Source organism: Fusarium musae, chromosome 5 (assembly GCF_019915245.1).
Source record: "Fusarium musae strain F31 chromosome 5, whole genome shotgun sequence".
In the NCBI taxonomy this organism is placed as follows: domain Eukaryota; kingdom Fungi; phylum Ascomycota; class Sordariomycetes; order Hypocreales; family Nectriaceae; genus Fusarium; species Fusarium musae.
The window spans coordinates 4,041,836-4,063,782 of NC_058391.1; the positions used below are offsets into that span (position 1 = coordinate 4,041,836).

General features: G+C 46.5%; 7 protein-coding genes across 7 annotated transcripts; 5 read left to right on the top strand and 2 right to left on the bottom strand.

Annotated features, from left to right (window-relative positions):
- Window positions 1–3,847: 3,847 nt before the first annotated feature.
- On the top strand, window positions 3,848–4,887 carry J7337_007746 (uncharacterized protein; the record flags this gene model as incomplete). Its single annotated transcript, XM_044825378.1, has 2 exons — window positions 3,848–4,814; window positions 4,844–4,887. The coding sequence occupies 2 exons, from the start codon at window positions 3,848–3,850 to the stop codon at window positions 4,885–4,887; spliced, it is 1,011 nt and encodes a 336-aa protein (XP_044681035.1).
- A 4,814-nt stretch (window positions 4,888–9,701) lies between these two features.
- Window positions 9,702–10,784, top strand: J7337_007747 (uncharacterized protein; the record flags this gene model as incomplete). The annotated part of the gene is made up of 1 exon (XM_044825379.1): window positions 9,702–10,784. One exon carries the CDS (start codon window positions 9,702–9,704, stop codon window positions 10,782–10,784), a length of 1,083 nt encoding a protein of 360 aa, XP_044681036.1.
- A 337-nt stretch (window positions 10,785–11,121) lies between these two features.
- On the bottom strand, window positions 11,122–12,096 carry J7337_007748 (uncharacterized protein; the record flags this gene model as incomplete). The annotated part of the gene is made up of 2 exons (XM_044825380.1): window positions 11,122–11,278; window positions 11,318–12,096. The coding sequence occupies 2 exons, from the start codon at window positions 12,094–12,096 to the stop codon at window positions 11,122–11,124; spliced, it is 936 nt and encodes a 311-aa protein (XP_044681037.1).
- Window positions 12,097–13,519: 1,423 nt separating this feature from the next.
- Window positions 13,520–14,366, top strand: J7337_007749 (uncharacterized protein; the record flags this gene model as incomplete). Its single annotated transcript, XM_044825381.1, has 3 exons — window positions 13,520–13,532; window positions 13,600–13,730; window positions 13,842–14,366. 3 exons carry the CDS (start codon window positions 13,520–13,522, stop codon window positions 14,364–14,366), a joined length of 669 nt encoding a protein of 222 aa, XP_044681038.1.
- A 1,875-nt stretch (window positions 14,367–16,241) lies between these two features.
- J7337_007750 (uncharacterized protein) lies at window positions 16,242–16,974 on the top strand (the record flags this gene model as incomplete). Its single annotated transcript, XM_044825382.1, has 2 exons — window positions 16,242–16,326; window positions 16,391–16,974. 2 exons carry the CDS (start codon window positions 16,242–16,244, stop codon window positions 16,972–16,974), a joined length of 669 nt encoding a protein of 222 aa, XP_044681039.1.
- An 828-nt stretch (window positions 16,975–17,802) lies between these two features.
- On the top strand, window positions 17,803–18,393 carry J7337_007751 (uncharacterized protein; the record flags this gene model as incomplete). The annotated part of the gene is made up of 1 exon (XM_044825383.1): window positions 17,803–18,393. The coding sequence occupies one exon, from the start codon at window positions 17,803–17,805 to the stop codon at window positions 18,391–18,393; it is 591 nt and encodes a 196-aa protein (XP_044681040.1).
- An 818-nt stretch (window positions 18,394–19,211) lies between these two features.
- On the bottom strand, window positions 19,212–19,645 carry J7337_007752 (uncharacterized protein; the record flags this gene model as incomplete). Its single annotated transcript, XM_044825384.1, has 2 exons — window positions 19,212–19,228; window positions 19,399–19,645. 2 exons carry the CDS (start codon window positions 19,643–19,645, stop codon window positions 19,212–19,214), a joined length of 264 nt encoding a protein of 87 aa, XP_044681041.1.
- Between the last annotated feature and the right edge of the window lie 2,302 nt (window positions 19,646–21,947).

A 21,947-nucleotide genomic window follows, 5' to 3' on the forward strand; every position in this document is an offset into this window, starting at 1 on the left:
AGGCCAGAAGCGCACATTTTATATGAAGCTATTCAAATTCAGCCACCGCCAACCGCGACTCATAGTCTCATGGGTAGATTTAGCAGACATTATCCAAGTTGACTAGGGAGAGTACCATGCTGACGACGCCGTGAGGCCGTGATTTGATTAGATTCTAGTGTCCACTGGCTGGGTTGCGTCTAAAAGCTTCGTGAAAGCTCCAGAATGTTGATGGGTGACCAAGACATGAACCATTCCTTTTAGTCTGGGTCGGGTACAGTTTTGACCTTTGGAGTCAGTCATCAGACCATCTAGCTTTCCAGCCAAAAGCAAGACCTTAGGCGATTGTGAGGGTAATGAGTATATTGCCCGTATGTGTTTATTGGTGTCCTTTACCTTTGTGGCCTGGAGGCTGAAGATTCTTTTATAACCCGAACCTTACTGCAGAACGTGATGTCATTGCTGCTTGAGATAAGGGGGCTGGAAGCATTTTTATGAACGAAGAACCTAACGCTCCGCCTGACAAGCTGCGTATATAGTTTACTTTTCGTGGTTCATTCGAAGCTTCGCAAACAGTCTCAATATCTCGCTGACATCTTTCATTTGCTTCTCAGCATTCCAAAAAGCCTATTGCGTTATTTTTGTTGTGCTGCCCAGACTCCACGGTCGTCGAAATCCTGTATTATATATTACACTTTACCTATCAACCTTAGAGTAACGGACAATGTTAGCTTTTGCCTTCGGAGACCACGTATGGCCACTGGGCCCTTGTAAAGTTCAAACCCTAATCTAGGCGCAAAGCCCACTGGCTTTAAGTTTAAAGACTGGCTTTTATCATAAAGTTTATGAAGTTCAACCTTTCTATTAACATTTCTGAAGACACACATCATGGAGCTTCAATATTCGCGCTGGCCCATTATTTAAATAAGTGGCTTTCCCGAAAACTGGAGTCTTGCCCCAAACATGTTGCTGTACACAATAGCGTTTGAGAAAGGAAGAGGGGAGACCGTACGCAGATATCCAAGATGTTGAAACTCTGGCTATGTCCTCTCTTTAGCTGCTGCCGCAGAGGTATGCCTTCAGACTGTCCAGGTAAGACTCAGAACCGCTTTCTACCATTGCTACTAACTCAAATGGAAGGTGAGGTGGAAAGCGGTCATCCGATGAGAACGGATGAGGTAAACAACCCGATGAGTGTGGAGATGCCCACGATAGGCACCGCCAAAACCTCGACGCATTCGCTAATCCAGGAGACGACTTTGGACAACGATCAAACAAAACAGGTTAAGCCTGAACCGGATGGCTTAGTTTCGCCAAAGACCCTGGCGGGATCGGAAGAACCACATATCGAACGTCCAGTCACTATTATACAAGACGAGTTTGAGGGCTTAACTAGATTATTTACACAACCAAAGACCATAAAAGGGGTTCTCCTTACTGGAATTAACTCTCAGCCGCAAGTCTCAACTGCAAATAACACATTTAGCTTGCAGCTTGCCATAAAGAAAAAGCTCGACAAACCTTGGACTGCATCGAAATTGGCCGTTCTTCCAGAAGAGATCATCTTACATATCATTCGCCAAATATATGAAGGCACTGACCAACAGTCTCGGTGTGCATTCTTTATCCTTCGGCAGGTATCCCGGCAATTCAGACGTCTGGCTAGAGAAAAGATTTTTCTATCCCATCCTTTTTCAGACAGAGAGTGCTGTGCATGGTGTGTCGGTTATAAAACTGACTCTACTATTGCTAGATCGAAGCACAGGAACTTGATATACAGAAAAGCCCATTGCTTCGAGCGCAGGATAGGATGTGAAGACACAACAGAACTAGCAAATCTTGTCAGAAAGGGCAAGATCTGCGAAGTTTGCCAATTGGAAGTCGAAAAGAGACAGAGACGTGGTGTTTCATTGACGTGCAAGTTTGCCGCCCGGGACGACCAAGATTGGGTTTACTGCCGTATCTGCCATGTTGACCATCCATCTTCATGTTTTTCCCGTGAAGAATTGCAAAAGAAATCAAAGCGAGCATGCATTGCCAAAACGGGTTACGTTCGTCTTTGCCAACACAAGGTCCTGTTTTGGCATGACATAAAACACCAGGCTATGCGAGTGGGTGGGTTGACAGAGGTTCATACCTGCAGACATCCAAGTCATTTGGAAAACGATCTCAGTCATTACGAAGTCCCCAGGGCCAAGATAAGTGGCTCTAATGACGGCAGGCTTGGCCTGTCCCTGTCACTCACTGTCGTCTCGGCGGAGAAATGTCGGAATCTTGTGCCAGGTCAGAATAGCAACATAGCAGCCGACCAAGTACTCGAGGCTATTTAGTCCGTTCGCCGGCAGGGAGCGCAGTGTATCATCCCAGAGCGCAGCACGAAAACTCCTTTTGAAATGGACGCTTTCTTCCCCGCAGACAACCCTGGATCAGAAGAGAGGATGTGGACACCCATCAGCAAATGGCCCAAAGACGGCGAGCTCAAGGACCGCGACGATTGGGGAATCGTGCTCACGGCCTGTCGGTATTTTGTGAACCTCGTCGTTGCGGGTCCGATAAATCGATCACTCGTCTTTGCTTTCGGTATGAGAGAACAATAGATGTCAGAAAATCCGATTGGAATGGACCTAGTCACGACTGGTACCATGCAATCAGCCCAGAATCATATGCATGTTCTGGACCGTCAGGCGTTCCTGGGACGTGCACTAATCCTTCCTGCCGAAACCACTATCCATTTACAACGAATTCAAAGCGCCGCAGAGTTAGTTTGCGGAGAAACGATAGGGTGCCAGTACAATCGAAATGGCACTGAGAGGGACGATGCAAATCCAGAAGTTGTATATAGCTGTTTTAGATGAGAGCGGTGAGGGTGTTGACTATAGTCCTTACTATGTGGAAGCACGTGTTTTGGATCGACTTATAGGGCTTGAAGTTTATCACGCATATATAAGGATAAGAATGAGCAGCTGTACTTGAAATCCATAGCTAAAGAGAAGATTTATACTTTTATGCTCTATTAAGAAATGATTTAGATCAGATAAGCCCCCAATCGGATGCACATATTCTTTTTTCAAGCTATTCGGTAACTGCAGCCGGCTATAGTATGTAATCTTATAGCTAGAGCGTATTGTACAGATTGGCTTGCCTTCGGAGAGCTATGCAGCCAGACTAAGAAGATAAGGCCAATCAGTTTACCATTCTACTAAAGACCAGTCTGTTACCAAGTCTTGAAAACTAAGGGAAGTTAACTGGAAGGTTGTTCTAGCTCAAGTACGTTTAGGGAGTAAGAAAATATGGAACCTAACTTCAGGGTGATAAAATAAACTCTATAAAAGGAATCCTAAACTTATCCTAAGTTTATACCAAGTTACCTAAATCTTTTAATTTGCTAGGCTTAAGGTCCCGAGTTTTATTAAAGGTGTGTCTGGGTTAGAAAAGCTATCCAACACTTCTTTGGTGGCTGGCTTATTCCACTCTGAGGCCAGCGACGGCTACAATATAGAAATTCATGTGCTAGGCATTACCCAAGGCGTAACGTATTTGTGTTTCATCTGTTTGCAATGCACGTAACTTGGCTCGGTAATTTGCGACTCTTGGCCACTGGGAACGTTCTGCGCAATCGCGCATTGAACACGCACCAATGAAATGATGCCATGTCATACCGTGAACAGACCCTTGGGGCTGTGGTGAAATGTACATTCAATGTCACAAATCAGGCTGTGTCTGTTTTCTGAGTAAAAACGCAAAGACCCTCCGGGCAATCTTCCCTCATTCATCAGCTCTTTACCGTTGGAATATCCTGTTGAGTCTTCCATGAAAAGTCTCTTCCTTACTGCCTTCGTCCCATAGTCAGCAGCCAGTATCAGCGACCATGGAGCCCGTGGGTGCTACCGCCAGCATACTCACGTTTGTGACTGTCGCGTTTTCCGCTACCAAGTCAATTTACGGCGCCCTGTCAGCAATCAAAGACGGTCCCGAAATCCTTAGCTCTATCAGCGATGAAGTCTCCCAGCTCCAGAGTATTCTTCAGAGAATATTGCAAGTGGTGTCATCAACAGCGAGACCTGCCGATAGATCAAAGCTTGAGCAAATGGTCAAGAAATGCAGAGATGATTTGCTCGGATTTGAGGCCAAGCTTCGCCAACTCGATGTCGCAGGAGCCGATGGCCGAAGAGGCCAATTATGGCGAAAGTTCAAGATCTGCTTTGAAGAGAAAGACCTCGATCGGATCCGTCATGTGATCGGGAGGCATGTCCAACTACTCACACTCTATTTGGGCACCATGCAGGACCAGCAGGCGTCGCTCATCGCAGCACAATCAACCGAAATACTTGCCGGTGTCCAAAAACTCCAGCAGTCATCACCTGCAGCCACACAGTCAAACGAGATACTTACTCGTATCCAAGAACTCCAGCACACATCTCCTACAGCAACACAACTAAATGAAGTGCTTGTTTCTCTCCAACAGCTTCAACAAGATATGGCAGTATTGCAAGTATCCAGCACAGCTGCTCAAACTCAAATCGGGTCGTCAGGCATTTCACCAAGGGTTGTAGAACTCGACGACGAGAATTCACCAATTTCGCAACAGACCACTCTGGATGATACCATCGGTCGATTGATGCAGTTACTGGAAAAGAAGCCCTGCACTATTGAGTTCGATGACGCACAGGAAATATTCGACGACCTGGAGCGCCTATTGCAGTCTATTCGGGATGATGCACAGTCTACAAAAGCCGGGGAAGGGGATCAGGATAAAGATACAGACGTCTCAAAGGAGATGAAGCTATTTACAAGTCTGATTTTCTCGGCCCAATCTTTGAGAGTCAACCAAGCCGGTAAGTCTATCTGCCATATAATAAACTAGTGCCTAACTTGAAAAGAACCGATGAACTCCTTCGAGGTTACTGAGCCAAGAGTTGGTATCCTTCAACAAAGAAAGCGCAGAGAAATGGACACCGGCGACAATGTCCTTACAGTCACGACAGCAAAACGACGGAGACTAAATTTGCCAGAGTCACAAGACGGACCGCACAGCACAGTAAGCGGATGGGGGTTCCGTGGAAATCTAACCGTAAAGTCGAAGACCAAGAAGAAAATGATCACCGTATCTGTGAACCGGAGCCAGCTTTTGTTCGACCAATTTACAAACGTGTTGCCACGAGTAATAGTTTGCCAGATTCTCCCCAACAACTCGCACGTTTTCCAAGTGGCATCAAATGGCTCGGTTCAAGATCTTATGAGATTGATAGTTGGGAACAAAGCTAGCCTTCATGACCACGATGAAAATGGCTGGTCTTTACTGCATGTAAGCATTCCCTATGCACTGATCTATGGTCTACAATATGTAATGTATTAAGCTAACTATCCTTCCCCTCATCTCAGCACGCGGTTGGAAATCTTCCAATGATGAGATTTCTTATCGAGGAGGGGTTAGATGTTGACGAGGTTGCACAAGACAATAACCAAGATTACACCAGGAAAACGTATTCTCTTTCCAAAGTCCCTCAATAGAACTCAAACTAATGGTTATCAACTGAAGGAACCCTCTGACGATAGCATACTATAAATGCCATCATCACTATGATAATATCAACTTTTCAGAAGTTCTCCTATGTGCTGGAGCTGATCCGACTGTTGACTTGGAGGGTGAAGGAATATTGACCCATACCTTGACCGTCATGCCCCACATTGAGGTGAGATAATCATTGCATGATCAGGAACGAGCTCATTGGTAAATTTAAAAGAGCAGGAACATACTTTACCGCACCTTTTGTATTAGCCCATTCGTGCTTCCAGGCCCTCGGTCTCATGATTACAGACTAATGTTTAATTTCTGTCACGCATGGCCAGAATTCAAGGCAGAGGACTTCAATCCAAGGCAGGAGCGGCAAACTTTGGACCTTCTAATCAGCCACAGCTACAACTTACCGACTTTCAAAGGAAACACGGGCCTTCACGGGTTCTTTTCAAGCAGGAGAAAATCATTCTCAAGGGTAACGGAGCGACGCGATCTGTTAACTTATCTCATCTCTAGGGGCGCCGACCATTGCATGGCCTTTCTCAGGAGCGTAACACCCTCATACCTCGCGTATGGAAGCATGTGTAAGCCCTGCTCTATGTCGCAGTCCTCTTTGATGGGTGATCTATGGGACACTGTTCTGGATATTTGTGGCTACGACATTTCAACGTTCCGTCGCAATTATCCGCGGAAAGCCAGGTATAGGAATGGCTATAGCCGTGAAATATTCGAAGAGCTCTGGCGCGGTCGGGAGGAGCGTTGCCCTTATTGGAATGATGAGCCTTGGCCAGAGTTCTCAAATAAAGAGGCGGAGTCCACTTTTGAGTGGACACTAGCCCGGTTCTTGTGCACAAATTGCAGTATTTGCTTTGCTGGTGGCTATAGTGGTCCTTGTTATAATTGTGGAATTTGTCTTCTGACCTTTCAGTACTCCTGTACTGAGAAACTTGACGTTGATCATGCACACCACTCGGGTTGTCCACGCTCCCGAGTTGGGTATTTGGAGCGTTTCGAAACCTGTGGCCACTATTATTTCAGGCCGAAGAGCGGTTCAGATTTAGACTCGGATGATCAGAACCCTGATTACGACAACGCTTCGTCCTCTAGCGACGAATCTGAAGATGAACAGTTACCGTCAGGTCAGGCAGCCACTAAATATCAGGGTTATGATGCTGAGGAAATCATTTCAGAAGATGAGTTGGATGGGGGAGTTCCATTATAGCTTTGGATAAGAGATACAGTTCTTAAAGGCTTACTAAACAAGATACATCTTACTTATTATGTTATGAAACTGTTAGGGTGATTTGTAATCTTATAAAAGCTATAGAGAGTAGTCTTTCAAGCCTTAACACAAACGTAACAAGCAATTCATATTCTATATTTCTATTTTAAACAAAGCGTTATAAGATATCTTGGTCGCGGGAAATGTTCCCAACAAGCTTCAGTTAGAAGCACTGCATAATCCGATGCTTCCAAAGAGCGCCGTCGACCTTCGTGTCAATCATCCATAGCGATAATTTAGCAAGTTCGACGACGTTGTCATCAGCTCGGAGACAAGCTTATCAGGGCCAAGGCCGAGCATAGGCATCTTGTCCTTCAGGCTTGCTTTTTTCTCATCTACTGCACCAGACGCAAGAATGCGTATGCCCGAATAGTCCGAGTTTCGCTGCTTGGGGCTCTTCTGCTGCCAGATCCACCACAAACGATCGATCTGTGTATGATGCAGCATGAAGAGAGGGTCTGGATGAGAGGGTATGTTAGTTACAAAACAAGCCGAGGCTCTATTTCTTTCGTTTGAAGCTTACCGTTGGGTGATGTGGATGGAATGAGGTCTCCCCCAACGGCTTGATGGATAGCACCATGTGGTCCATTCTCAAGATCTGTGGCAAAAGTACTGAAATTCAGGGAGGTGTTTATTATCTTCGACACCACCTGTGGCGAATAAGAGTCGCCTTGAAACTTGCCGGCCTGGCCTAAGCCGTCGTTGAATCCGCGATTCAAGCAATGCGGCCTCGGCGCATTGTCATAGTATTGCACAGTGAAGTTGTTGAATGCGCCGTCGAGGACACACATCGTTAAAGGGTTCGGTCGTGCTGGGCTAACAAAGCCTCCGTTCAGGCCGTTACCGCCAAAACCACGCGTCTTGTCGTTCGAGAACACTGGGCTTTTGGACATGTCTTTAGAATCGAGGGTCCAGTCCCAATAGGGCATAGAACCGCGATATCCGCATTCTCGTAGGGAGGTCTCGTAGAGATGCACAAAATATCGGTGCCAGGGGAGGAATTGAGCCACGAAATGGACTAAGCAGGGTCAGCATCATGAGCCTAAAGATGAAGGATGTTGAACTCACTCTGGATATTGAGCTTTGTATGAACATAAGGGAAGTCGTTGTAGTGAGATGTGTTCAAGCCAATCTTGGAAGGAAGCTTATCCAGACATTTCACGGCGCTGATGTAGTCTGCTTGAGCTGATTTTGACAACTTCCGCCACTCGACTCTGGTCTGTACTTGGGAAGGCGCCGCATACTGGCTTGGTGCTGCGATAGTAAATGCGACCAGCAGCGCAATGGTGAATATTACCAACTTCATGTTGATGAGAAATCGAGATGCATAGAAACCCAAGAGTCAGTTATCGAGCTTGGCTCGCTGTGTTCTTATATTTATTGCGCATTGATGTGGGTATTGTGAGCGGCGTCGCCGAATTCCAGATTGATAACCAGGGAAAAGTAGCTCTTCGTATTCGATGACTTTTGAGCCGATCAGACATTGATTGTGCTCTAGCTTCGTGCTAGCGCTCCGGCCATTCAGGGATGTGGTCTATATTTAGCAGTCTCAGTGTTTTGAATCGGATCTAGCGTCGGACCGCTATTTCGTCTCGAGATCTCTTATGCCATGGTCTTTACCAAGACATCTGTTTATTACTAGATTATCCATGGCTTAGTACGAAATAATTGGCTGCTTGTAGTGTGCAGTTGCGGGTGCAGACTTTCTTAGGATCAGTATTCATCTTACCTCAGTTGATGAGTAGGCACGAGACTGGAGACATTGAACGTAGGTGGCTACTTCAATTAATTCCTAACACGAAGGACTCATATGTCAGTATAAATGTACTGAGCTTGGGCCGGCGTTTGCTGAATGCCGGGGTTGCGGGGTAGACGGGACTCGGGGTAGTTAGAGGCGGCGTTGTCTATTACCGTGGTCTGCCGCGTCACTCGTTGTTTATTCTCTGATGAAGTTTATGCCAGATAGAGTCAGAATGAGTAGAAATCATTTTCTAATAGATCTAACAAAAGTCGAGATAGAAATAGTAGAGAGCATGGACACAGAAACTTTACGATGCCTGGATCGAAGTGAACTGACTTGTTCGTGAGAACGGAACTCCACTCCACATCCCGATTATTTCACGGCCATGAGGGGCCGAGTAGCCCCTAGCTAACGGTGTTTGACCCCGCAATGCCCCCCGGGCTTCCGATTATTTAAGAAGACGAATAGCCATGTTGGATTCACATATGCATTCGCCATTGAAAGTCTGGGCATAGAATTCAATAGTAGTCTCGATTTACCGTTTTGCCATCTTCCTGCTTGTCGCTATGAGCGGCTTATTTGATAACATTCTGGGCCTCTCTCGAGAAGCTCTCCTCGCAGTGCTCTCTGTATCGCTATGTCTGGTTTATGTGTCAATCAAAGTCAGTTACCGTATCTCTGCTGGTATCACCGTCTAATCGACAGTTTTGCAGATCGTCGGCCGTTTACTCTTCAGTCCCCTTCGACATGTCCCTGGACCATCCTCTACCAAGCTCAGTGGAGCAGCAGTTTGGCTGAGTACCATACAAGGCCGTCGCGTTTACGTAGGTGCATCTTCGGCTATCCCATTCGAGCTTATGCTGACACCAGAACCGAAATGTAGAAACTGGAGGAATTACACAAGAAGTACGGCCCTATTGTACGAACTGGCCCGAATGAAGTATCCATCAGTGACTGGCGACACTTGCGCACCATCTATCTCAATAACAAGGGAATGATCAAAAACCCGGACTTCTATGAAGCTGCTACCTTTGTCGGTAAAGACAATATTTTCCAGATGATGTGAGTATAGTTGTCCTTCATGTCATTCCTTCCTGGATTCTGCACTGGCTTCATATTGGATGGCCTGATAGCTGACTTGACATGGCAGAAATGTCCAACAGCATGCCGCACGAAGAAAGATGAGCAGTCCTCCATACTCACTGCAGTCCGTTGCGCTGCTAGACCCCTTGATCAAGGGCAACGCCCGACGTCTCGCCCAACGACTCAAAAGCGGCACATCATCTCCCGTCGATGCCTACACATTCTGCGGTCTTTTCAGCCTCGAGGTAATTTGCCAAGCTGGCTTCGCGAAAGACTTCTCCAACGACACCAACGGCGCAGCAGCTCTCAAGCTCCTCCAAGCAATGGACGGAAGCGCACTCACCCTGCTCTTCGACGGCGCTCTTCCTTTTGTAGCCAGGTTTGACATCGGGACCAAATTACCAGGTGCCATTGGTGACTCATATCTTAAGCGAGAGTATTGGCGCAAGAAGTCTTATGAGATGGTCGATCATTTTCTCGAGAAGAGTGCTGATGATGAGAAGTACTTGCTTACGCCGTTGGCTACTGGTGTTGATGGATACTTGGGACGCAAACTTACTCATGAGGAGCTTGTTGAGGAAGCGATGGGGTATATGTTTGCTGGATCGGGTACTACATCATCGACATTGACATATCTACTGTACGAGCTCTCAAAGTCGGAGAACGCCGCTATTCAGGAGCGATTGCGAGCTGAAGTGCTGGCCATACGCGATCATGATATCGTGGCTATCAGAAACAACGCGTACATCAACGCAGTAATCAAGGAAACGTTCCGCGCTCATCCAACAATCATCTCGACCATTCCCCGCCTACTAACCGAGCCCTTAACACTCGGCCAATACACTCTCCCATCTGGCACCGTTATTGGAATGCAGAACTGGCTTCACCACCATGATACCTCAGTCTTCCCGGATCCAGAGAAATTCATACCCGAACGATGGCTTAACGAGACTCCCGAGATGAAATCCGCTCTTACTCCGTTCAGTCTTGGTAAGAGAAATTGTATCGGGCAGAATCTAGCGTGGCAGGAGCTTTATTGGGCTGTAAGCGAGGTCATGCGCTCCGGTTCAAGGTTTAGAGTTGCGGAGGAAATGAAGGATTGGGAGATGGAGATGGAGGATCGGTTCAATATAGCTCCGCGCGGGAGAAGGCTCATGCTCAATGTTTCGCAGGTCAATTAGGGCGGGACGTTAGAAAATGGGTGATGGAAGGGAATGGAAGGCGATTGACTGGCTCCCGCTAAAATAACATGAGGTGCGCTGAGAGGCCAGACTGTCTTTATCTTATGAAACTAAATAATGGGTTTCGGACACATCATACAGATCGTGATGATTGTTGGTGGCAATTGGAAATCATTTATAATCAATGACAAAGGATTATATTATATGCAGGCCGTGTAGTCTAATCATTCATTTTGAACGCCAAATACCCAGTAGACAAATAAAATATTTAGTACATCTTCAAGTCGCATTATTCCTCGCATCAGGTATCATATCGCTTCCCCCAGTCTTCCATTCATCACGCCTTCTGCTTCGACACCGCCCTGTATCGACTAGGCAACCCGACATTACTCCTCTCCGCCGGCGGGATGCTCTGAGCATAACCGCCATAAGCCGGCAGCGCAGGCTTCACCGCCGGAGCCATGCTTCCACTCGTTCCCGGCCGTTGCGGGATGCTGCCCCATGAATTATTTGACTGGTGCTGCGCACCATACGTCATCGTTTGTATAAATTGCATTTGGTCCTGAATGCCTTGTGGTATTTGCTGATGTATTTGCCCAGAAGGCGTTTGCGGCCGAGATAGTTGATGTGGCATTGGCGCGCCATATGGTGAAGGCATATATGGTGATGCACCCGTCAAAGCAAACGGATTCTGCGGTGCTTGAAAACTAGCACTCGGCGTCCCTCGGCGGGAAGCCTTAGCGCGTTCCTCATTCGCAATCACGCTGATCAAACCGCCCGTAAACATTGGCTTCTTCGTCTGGAAGGGATCTTGAAACGGATCTTGGAAAGGATCTTGGGGAAGATTTGTTGCGAAAGATGGTAAGCGCAGATGGTAGCCATTATCGGGCTTTCCCTGCGCCGAACCAGGTCTCATCATGTGTTGTTGTGCGGAAGCTCGGAGATTAGGGTTTGATCGAACGCCCGCCAAGCGAGACATGCGATCGCGCTGACTTCGGGCCTGCAGCATCGCTAGCGGGACGTCGTCGTCGCTATCATCATCGGGGATATTCATCCATGGACCTTGTATAGAGGGAATGCGAGAGTGTTCTATTGAGGGGGGTCCTTCGGTCGTCTTCATCATTTGTTGTCGGTACCCAGCGAGGTGCGCTTCTTGACGTTTCCGCTGATCATTTTGCTTCTTTGGTTTGTTATCGTCGTCGGAATCGTAGTTGATGTTTTCTTCTTCGTCTTCGCTGTTCTGTTCCTCTTTTCGCTTTCGGTAGGCTTCTTGTGTCATGACACTTGGTGTTGGGGAAGTACGGCCTGGCATTTTGGCGGTAACGATGTGTACAGTAAAGACTGAATGGATGGGGAATGGTTTGTGGGTTATCACAAGGTCACCACAAGTTGAAGGATAGAATGACAGAGAAGGCAGCGTTTTTTGAGGCGCTGCTGTGCTGTCCTTCTTGTATAAAGTTCGTAACGGAGAATGTCATAGAACTGCCGGGGCTTTTGCTAGCTTCTACGGGGCTCATCCCTGTTTACAATCAGGTACTAGCGCCCCGCAGCTAACGTCAGATTGATGACCAAAGCGAGTATGGCTCCCTCCCTGTGCACTCCTCCCCCAATAATTCATGATCCAAAGCCGCAACCAGAAACGTTTGTGGCTGGCTGTGTGGTTTAAATAGTTTCTACAGAAGCAACGTTTCCTCCCAACAGATACCCGTTGCCTCACTGTCTTCGTATCTGTCCACGTATTCTTGTGTTTGCTGACGGTCGGAACGTCCGGGTTCCGCTTAGCGCTTTGATGACATGCGTTTTTATGCTTCGGAGAGACCGTTACATAGCGCGTTGAGGCTTAACTGGCCCATCCCCCCCTTTTCTTCGTCTCTCATCCCAAGTCTTGGGACTTTGGCTCAAGCCAGGGTTCGGATAATTTTAGAAACGCTGATGGTTTCAGCAGACTTCTCAGTTTGGTGGTATTCTTCTTAACGTCTGCATTGTTCCATGCAAATTTGATGACTGCGTATTTTAACCTCTCTCATCTCGATACCAAAGTTCTAATTGAACAGAGTTTTCACTTGTAAAGCTTATTGTAGAGAGACGGGCAGCTTCTCGTAAATGGACCAGGGGAAAGTTGGGCCCAGAACTTTGCAGGCTCGCGGGGCAAAAAACCTCGTATAGATAAAATCGGAGCATGATATTTTCCGCTAATCAATTGGGGTGAGCCCTGCCCGCGATGGGGCCTCGGGTGTTATTTTAAGGCTGGGAATGACAAAGCAGCAATTCTCCTTTTCTACGCCAAGCTTTCTATTTATATCGTCATCCAATATTCAGCGGAGAGATCTATTTTGCACTCGCTTCATCCTGTGTTCCCGTCAAAATGCCTGCAATCTTTCTATCTTTATCATTGAGATTTGGAGAACTCCATTTACAGTGGCATTACAGCTTCGGGCTGACTGCCGATCGCGACGTAATGGGGGATGGAATGACATGCTTCTCCCAGCTTATCCTTATCGCGATAACGATAGCACAATTACCCTAGAGGAGCAAAACTTGCCTTATTTCTGTAGCCACGCCGTGAATCTCGTCCATGGGTGCTTTTATGTTCATTCTCGTGTTGAATAAATTCATTACTCATCTCTAGGAGTATTTCTTGGCAGAATGGAATTTGTAGTTGCTGTGACAGCACGAAAAGGCGCGTTTATCGTGATGGCTATGTTTAATCATTCCCAAATCGTCATTGCGTCAACATGCATCCGGGATGTTCTTCAAAACCCATTCAAAAACTTCAAGCAGCTCAAACATATGCTGACAGAGTAGAGCCGGATAGATTACACTATTGCTCCTCTACGTTTAGAAAAGTCGCAGTGCTCACCCAAAGACCCTCCCAAGTCCATTCATTTAAGTGTCCATTTGGCGGACACTCGTGGTTGGTCAAAGAGGCCCAAGATTGAGAACTTGGTGCTTCAGGGTACTTTCTACCACTTGCTCTCAAGGTTTGGGATCTTCTGAACTTTAGGACGCTGGGTATTGAGTTTACAGCTACCAAGGCGTCCAAGAACAAGCCATTAGAAAGAGAAAACCGACGACGATAAGCCTGAGGATGAAAAGCCAAATGGGAAGAGTGATGGCGATCACGACACTGGCAGCGGAGATACCGAGGCGGCCAAGCTTGGCAAATTCCAAGCAACTGTAGAGAATTCGGAAAATTGTGGCAACGAGAATGAGGAAGGGGAAGATGATGAAGGAGGTTCCGACGACAAAGCGAAAGCAAAGAAGTCTTGGTTCTTCGGCTTTGCCTTTTTCGGAACCGTGCTTATCACCAAAGTTCCCCATGCAAATGTCCCACTGGACGTGAACTATATGATTGCGAGGGACTTTGTTGCTGTTGACAAGGTAAAGAAGAAAGAAGATGACAAAGAGGGTGATGCCGATGGTGACGATGAAGGCGGAGAAGGAGATGCAAAAGAACAGGCAATCAAGACGATGGACGAAAGTCCTAAGGGTGATGACAAGGAGGGCAAGGAAACCGACAAGAAGAACGACAAATCTAAGCATAAAAGAAGCTGGAATCTGCTCATCAAGCCAGACAAGTGAGAGAATATCTACGGTATCGAGAACGTTACGGTATGTCCAGAGGCTGCTTTTAGAATATTGCTAATATCGTGTGCCAGATGAAAGATGCGGTGCTCAAGGCGTCATTTGAGAAGGGCGACTTTCGCAGCACGGTCAAGCTGGAACTTTCAGCGGAGATGAAGCTGGGAGATGGAACGTTCAAAGTCAAGCAAGGATGTTGTGAATACCTTGAAGAAGGGAATTCCGCGAGTCACCAAGATTATCGTCAGGGCTAGCAACAGGGCGTTTGCGGAGGATAAACCTCTGACGTTCGAGATCCAGGCTGTGTGGATGGAGAAACAAGGAATATTTCATGTCGAGTGGGCGCCGAATCAGGGTATTTCTGTTCTTTACTCGCAGGCTGCTGAGAAGTTGGCTACTTGGCGGCATGAGGATGAACTTCCTGCTCTTCCTGCGCCGACACCACAACCAGAACTTATACCACAAGATCCAAAGCTTGATCCAAAGACGACACCAAAGCCGGACCTTGCGCCACAAGATCCAGCTCACAAAGCGAAAATCCATCTGATACACCGCGGCGCGAATAACGACACACGTTGGCCATACTGGATCACTTTTGATCGCCAGAGTTGGACCAAGGAGTACAAGGTTTCGTCTTCTAGACTGCATATCACCGATGGCTTCTGCCTAGCTTCATTCCAGAAGAGGCTCTTCATCTTCCATCTAATCCCCTGGGGCGGGTCAAAACTGTTTTGAGAGTGACATGTATCAAGGAACGAATGGACAGCAGGAGGTATTTCGGCTATTCCGAATACCGTAACCTCACCAGGCATGTGTGCCGTCACATTCAGAGATAAACTGTACCTGTTCTATCTCGTTAGATACGGCCCCTCCCCCTGGAGGTATTCCTATGTTACTTTTGACGGAATGCACTGGGAAAAGGAACTTACCCTTCGTCAGGCTGTGACATCCGGTATTGCAGCAGCAGTTTACCAGAACAAGCTGTATTTGATACATCGAGGCCAAGTTGGGGCTGAATTTAGGCAATTGTGGTATAATGTATTTGATGTGGTGCGCTGGATAATGTTCTCTAAGGAGACCGGAGCCATGCGTACCGGATTGCAATGATGTCGAGGGGGATATTTCTTCTGTTGTGTATGAAGATAGGATGTATGTACTATACAAGAAGGTGGATGACTCGAGCGCATACAGACATGTTTTTAATGGGAGTAAGTGGGTTGCTGGACAGGTTGAACGGGTTCAGACGGCAAAAGTAGTGGCTAGTATTGTTCATGAGTTATCTTGAGAATAGCAGTGCTGGACTTAAAATCGATTGAGATGAGGTACCCAAATGTTGGGTTATCAATCATCAAACCCCATCATCTATTGCTTATTTCTAAATCGGTAACTGTCGAAGTAGAAGGCCAACGAATGGTAGCCATTTTCCTGACTGCGTGGACCCGGTATATAGGCGGGGGTTCGTTGATCGTAGAGCAGTGTGTAGAAAGCTATAAGCAGAAATACGATAGCATGACACAGATGGGACCCGAAGATGATCTTCGGCCACATGTTGCCGCTCAGTCCAAGTGTAAGCAGTATCACGGGATGTTTTGTCAGTAGCGCTTATCATGTTAGCCCGATAACCAACTGCTGAAAATAGGCTAGCTTGCCTTTACGGGCGCTAATCTACTGGATCTCTTGAGTTGTTACAGTGCTTGAGGGATTTATGTATATATCGCCCTTATCGCGTCGTGCTCAATAAAGCGTAGCTCGCCTCGAGATCACGGAAAAGTCGGAACATGATTCATGGAGTCATGGGGTTTCAACGAGTTGTTGTTGCTTAAAGAAGGCGCATGCTCCTGATTTTGAGATTTAGTATACATATATGGCTGTGAAATGTACGAAGCTTCAAAGTACAGCGAATCTCAGCTTGCGAGGATGCAAATTTTAGTTCTTGGATTGCCCCGGACGGGTACACAATGTAAGTCTCCATGCAAACGCTTATTGCTCTCCCTGCCACTTATTGAATAACTATACCGCTACAGCCCTCGCTGATGCACTGGCAATACTTGGCATCTCTCCGATCTACCACACGCGAGAAGTAGGCAAAAAAAACCATGCGGATCTCTGGACAGCCCTTATGTATGAAAAGTTCGATAAAGGTGGTTCCTCAAAGCCTTTGGGAGATCTTGTCACAATTCTGTCGAATTACGAAGGCGTCTCGGATTACCCTGCCGCCATATTCGTCGATGAATTGCTCGCAGCCTATCCTGAAGCAGCCGTCATTTTGACAGCGCGGTCTGAAGATTCATGGGCAAAGAGCATGAAGCAAACCATCGTGCACTATCTTGAACATCGAGTGATTGACGAAACAACTCCCATGGCGGTCATGTCTAGAACCTACAGCAAGTTCTGTTGGGACGACGACTTTGAGAAGAATGGTCTGGCTCTTTTTCGACGACATAATGAGCAAGTTAAATTGACAGCCAAAGAGAGGAAGTTCCTAGAGTACACAGTAGGTGATGGTTGGGAGCCATTATGTGCTTTCCTAGAGACACCTGTCCCTGAGAATATACCTTTTCCGAGAAAGGATGACTGGTTAGGGTACAAGAAACAGATACACAAGTAAGAGGTGTTGTTTACCGCTAAATCGACGGATACCACCAAAGAGAGCGCCAACATATGGCGACCAAATATTGCCGAGGGCTTTCTGACTAAAAATCGGCAATATCCTGAAGTAGGTAGTGGAAGGAATGCTATTTGTCGCGTAGCGTCAAAGGGTTGTGCCGCTTTGCCGGTCAAAGCGCAGAGTCGAAAGATTTATCGCATAAGCCGGCACTTTTCTTTCCGAGATAAACTCAAAATCACGACTGGCCGCAGCCAGCGCTTAGCAGAGCCTAAAGGCCCATCCCATACTAGGGAAACTCGCCTGTCTAGTTAAGCTTACGGCGCGCTTAGCTGTATACTCCATTTTCTGTGACTAAGCGCGTGTTTCTGTGTTCAAGTAGTAGCGACTTGCTATGGGTTGGTTTTTAGGATATAGGAGGTCGGATTGTGAGAAAGGTTCGATGCGCTGTTTCTACTAACTAGAGCCAACAGTCATCACATGCCGAGTTGTTCCGTTCCATCCGTGCCCCCGCATGAAAGCCCTTGTCCAACCCATTTATATACAACCAACAACCAACAACCAACGACTAGAGCCAACAACCAACACGATCAAATTTCTTCGCCCTTCGAAAACACGGAATCGCAGGTCAAAGGAACAAAAGCAAAAGAACCTTCGGACGCGGGTACCGAGCGACGGGACTGCAATCTCAAATATAAAAAGCTCATTTGATCCCCAAACACACATATCCTCTGCCACCTCTCTATCCAATACCATGGGAGATCTTCAGTTCTTAATCGTCATCTTCATTATAGACGCTTCCGCAGTTGTAATCCGCCTATCGTCAGGAACATGGTCAACCCCAGCAAAACTTGGGTTGCTTACCTCGCACTTGGCTTTGTTGAACCGAGTCTTGGGCTGTATGACAAGCAGAGTCAACGCGTAGGCTACAACCCCCTCGTCAAGCAATGGAACGGCCCCGACTCGAACCTCACCGCAACCCTGCACCTCGTTGATCCTAGCTACGTCTCCGTTTTCGAGAAACGTCGCCAGATCGACCTTCTGACATGGGCTACGGTGGCCGGAGCCGCTGGCGCTACAATTATGGCTTCCGAGTCAGCAATGAATATCTACAAGGGGATCGCTGATATTATCAAGAGCAAGTCGAACCATAATTCTTGCTCCATGACAACTGGCACCGACTCGAACGGACATATGATTGAGGGCTATGCGTACCTGGCGACCACCAGTGGCCATGATTGCAAGACCACGGCCGAGACGAAAACTATCCTGGCGGCGGTCAAGGACTGTGCTGATTGGCAGCATAAACATGGAGCTATTATGGGCTGTTGTGTGCTGTCTCACGGCGGAACTTGGAAAGGCCATCTGCGTCTCACGTCTCAGCCTAACAAGTACCCAGCACATGCGGTGAACTGCGACTAGGAACAAGTTGGATTAGTGAAGCTGCGGGGTATAGCTTGAGTTCTTTTTGTCTTGGGTTATGTCTGGGATTGGTAGAGACTCTGTTGGGAAGGATACGTACGCTGGATCATTCGTTTGCTAGTTGCTATGGTAGTCAGTCAATTGAATTTGATGCTTTCCTTTCTATAGCTGAAGTGAAAAAAAAAAGCCTTCTCGAGAAACCGGGTTCTGAAATCAAGCCAATCTTCCATGGTAATAATTGTCGATCTTCGAAGCTTTGAGCCAAGAGTCGACGTTTAAACTAGTTATACCGGCTGCGAAGGCCTCGAAGCGACCGGCTAGGGTGACGGTACTCCCGCCAAAAAGAACAAGTAGCCTCGTACAGCGACTGGACTTTTCTGAGGTATGCATTACGGTAATTGCATATTAATAGAAGTGCCTTACCTAGCGGCGCGTCCGAAATTCGTTTATCGATTTCCCTATTGAATCTTGATCCGAGGGCATGACTAACTAAACCGAGACAAAGTCTCCTAGCCCTCCCCGCTGATGGTCATTCTTGGCAAGCCTGTTAGCCTTGTGTATATAGCAGTGTAAACAAACTACCTATTCCGTAGAGGATGCCAATTTCCCTACACATCGAGAACATGGCGTGGCGGGTGGCTTTGAGTCATCGCCTCATATCTCTTGAGAGTTACAGTGAGAAAGGGAATACGCGTAATCGCAACGGATGGAATGTAGAGGCTGAACTATGGCATTTTAGCACAGTTACTGAATTCCCATATTTCCTTCATACTTCGATATTGCAAGGAATTGCGTAGACCATATTCCACGTGCTCATTCTAGTTATCATTCTTTCCTAAGATATTATATACAATAAACCAGCATATTCGTGTTTTAATATATACTACAAGCTGCAATAGATAGTGGCTAGCCTGTGGTGTTTAACTGTGTATTCTCTTTTGTATATTGCCTGTAATTGAGAGTAAGACTGGTGTCCCCTTGAAGCGCAAAAAAGCGAAGCCATACCAGTAGCGGTACTATTGGCCTCATCGGCCGCATTATGGTCGGGAACAGCCGCTTCCTTTCGGTTTTCGGTCCCTCCTGCGGGCCGCTGGGTATCCGATCGCTGGATATGAGATTTGACAACACCAGGAGCGTACACCATTTGATCATTAACTTTAGCAATGCTGATTTCTCCAAAGGATAAATTGCTTGGCGTGTTGTTCTTACTGCTCCTCTTTATAGAAATGGTATTGGGAGACTCGGATGGCATCGCGACTTATTGATCTTGAGGACGGGGAAGGTTAAAAAATAGTAATGGGATACGACGATACAGGACATACATAGGGGGGGCTGGTAGGTCTAAAGCGTGATAGAGTCTGGTTGCCAAAGTATAATTTATAGACCGCCAAACAGAGGGAACCGATGCAGTCACCTGGATGGCTTTGCCCGGTGCAATGGATCTAGGAGGCCTTCCCCGCACCTGGCATTCCAAACTCTTAAGCCACAATACGAACTTCTTCAACCAGTTAAATCTTAACGATAAACGTAATAAGAAGAACTTCACGGATAACCGGCTAGAGTCATGTTTATCTACTATGTTGGGGGTATTACTTCTTCCGCTATCTAGTGATTCAGGCTGCTCTAGGCCCAAGTTCTCTATAGTGATTTAGGCTTTTAACTACAAGCCTGGACTGCAGATAATAAATCTACCTAGCATTCTAGACATTATACTATAATGACTAATTATTTAGTTACTCTAGGCCTAGGTATGTCGTTTCCGTGGCTGAGTGGATAAGTTGAGATTACTTTATGCGGCTTCTTTAGCAACTTTATCTGCTGTTTCATTATCTGGCATACTAACACATTCTGGAATCTATCTAAAATATATCTCCCTACTTTAACTTCAGAGTTTATCAAGAGTTTTAAGGACCTTGATGAGAATGTACTGTTTTTAATGGCAATTAGGACTCTATATAGCTTACAGCACTACCTAGTTACTAGTAAATATAGTATATATATATATATGTTCTATACTCAGTTTTCCGAGCTCAACTGCGTATAGCATAGATATGTCTAGCGTTTAAACATACTGCCTTTATTTTAGGTCGATATTAACTACTTAAAGAAACAGCGCTAGAGCGGCTGTGCTGATATGTTTGCCGATTCTGGTGCCGACAGTGTAGATGCAGGTTATTGTCGGACTAGTTGCATCACGTTCCTCGATGGCACTTTCAGCAAAACTGTTTCTGTAGACAATCGGTGGGATTCATCATCGCAGTACTGCATATACTTGGCGCCCTGCCTGTACGTCAAACCTTCGTTCTAGGGTACGTGATAGCTATCATATTTTGTCAAGGACACGTCTGTGTCGATTTGTTCTTGGTTGTAGTCACTATATTACTATACAAGGACTAGTTATGAACTGCAATGCGGGTTTGAGTGCAGTCTGTTCGACACTCATTCACAAAAGAGTGAGAAAATGGCCTGGTCCATTTTTTGGTAGTGACAACGGCATTTGACACTCCAATACTATTACAATGTCTCGAGTAGTATACAGAGAGAAAGAAAAATGCTTAGGTTCAATGTTTCCCTAATACTGGATTGACTATTGACTATTGGTCATCGGACAGGATGACTGTGGCGACAGCCAATTGACCTCAGTTTCCCTGCTGCTGCTAAAATGCAAAGTGCCCCCCTGCCCTACGAGTATGGTCTCCATAAATTGTCTTTGCCTCTGCAATAGATCTCGTAGAGACTTCCGATGCCGCATTTCGTGTGAAGAGGGTTGAGGGAGACGATGGTTAGGAAGGGAGAGTCAGACAGGCAAGGCGGTGATGAATGGCATCACGATTTTGCTGCTGGGCCGGAATCGCTGGTCATGACGTCTTTTCTGTCCTCGTGAGGTGAAAAGAGACGGAATAGTGACTGTGAGGGAGGGAAAATCTACTGCTTTGAGACGCTTCGCTGCAAAGGCTACACTACGACTGGAGTCATGAAGATCAAGGAGTGTTGTGTTTCTATCTTAGAGCCGTTAGTGGCCATGTCCGTTAATGTCACAACAACAAAGAACGCAAGATGTATACTTACTAGCCTCCATGTTTTGGCGATCAAGACTAACAGCCAATATCTTTTAGGCTGCAATTCTCTCTCTACAAGAACTAATATAGATGTCTGGCAGTTTAAAGTATGCAGCTGCAAAATGACAATGTGTAAAATATTAGTTCTTGATATTCTCAAAGATAAACTTGTTTAAGGGCGGCCGTCTCTCGACATAATGATGTCTAATCCTTGTTTTGAGGACCCACTATGAGTGGATACCAATCTGGCTAAAATGTAACATTCAGGCAGCTCTCAGTCACACGGTCGTCAGCGATAAGCGCTTAGATAAGAAGAGCCCTGTCCTTTACCTGACGAACGGAATATTCCTTTTAAACTTCGTGGAATTTGCCGTGTTTGCGGGGGTACTAGTGCACACCTGAGTTCTTTTCTGCAATCGCGATGAGCTAAAACTGTAGAGGCGTTAACAAGTGCCGAATTAATATTTATCTCTGCCAGGTTTTGCGTTTAAAGGA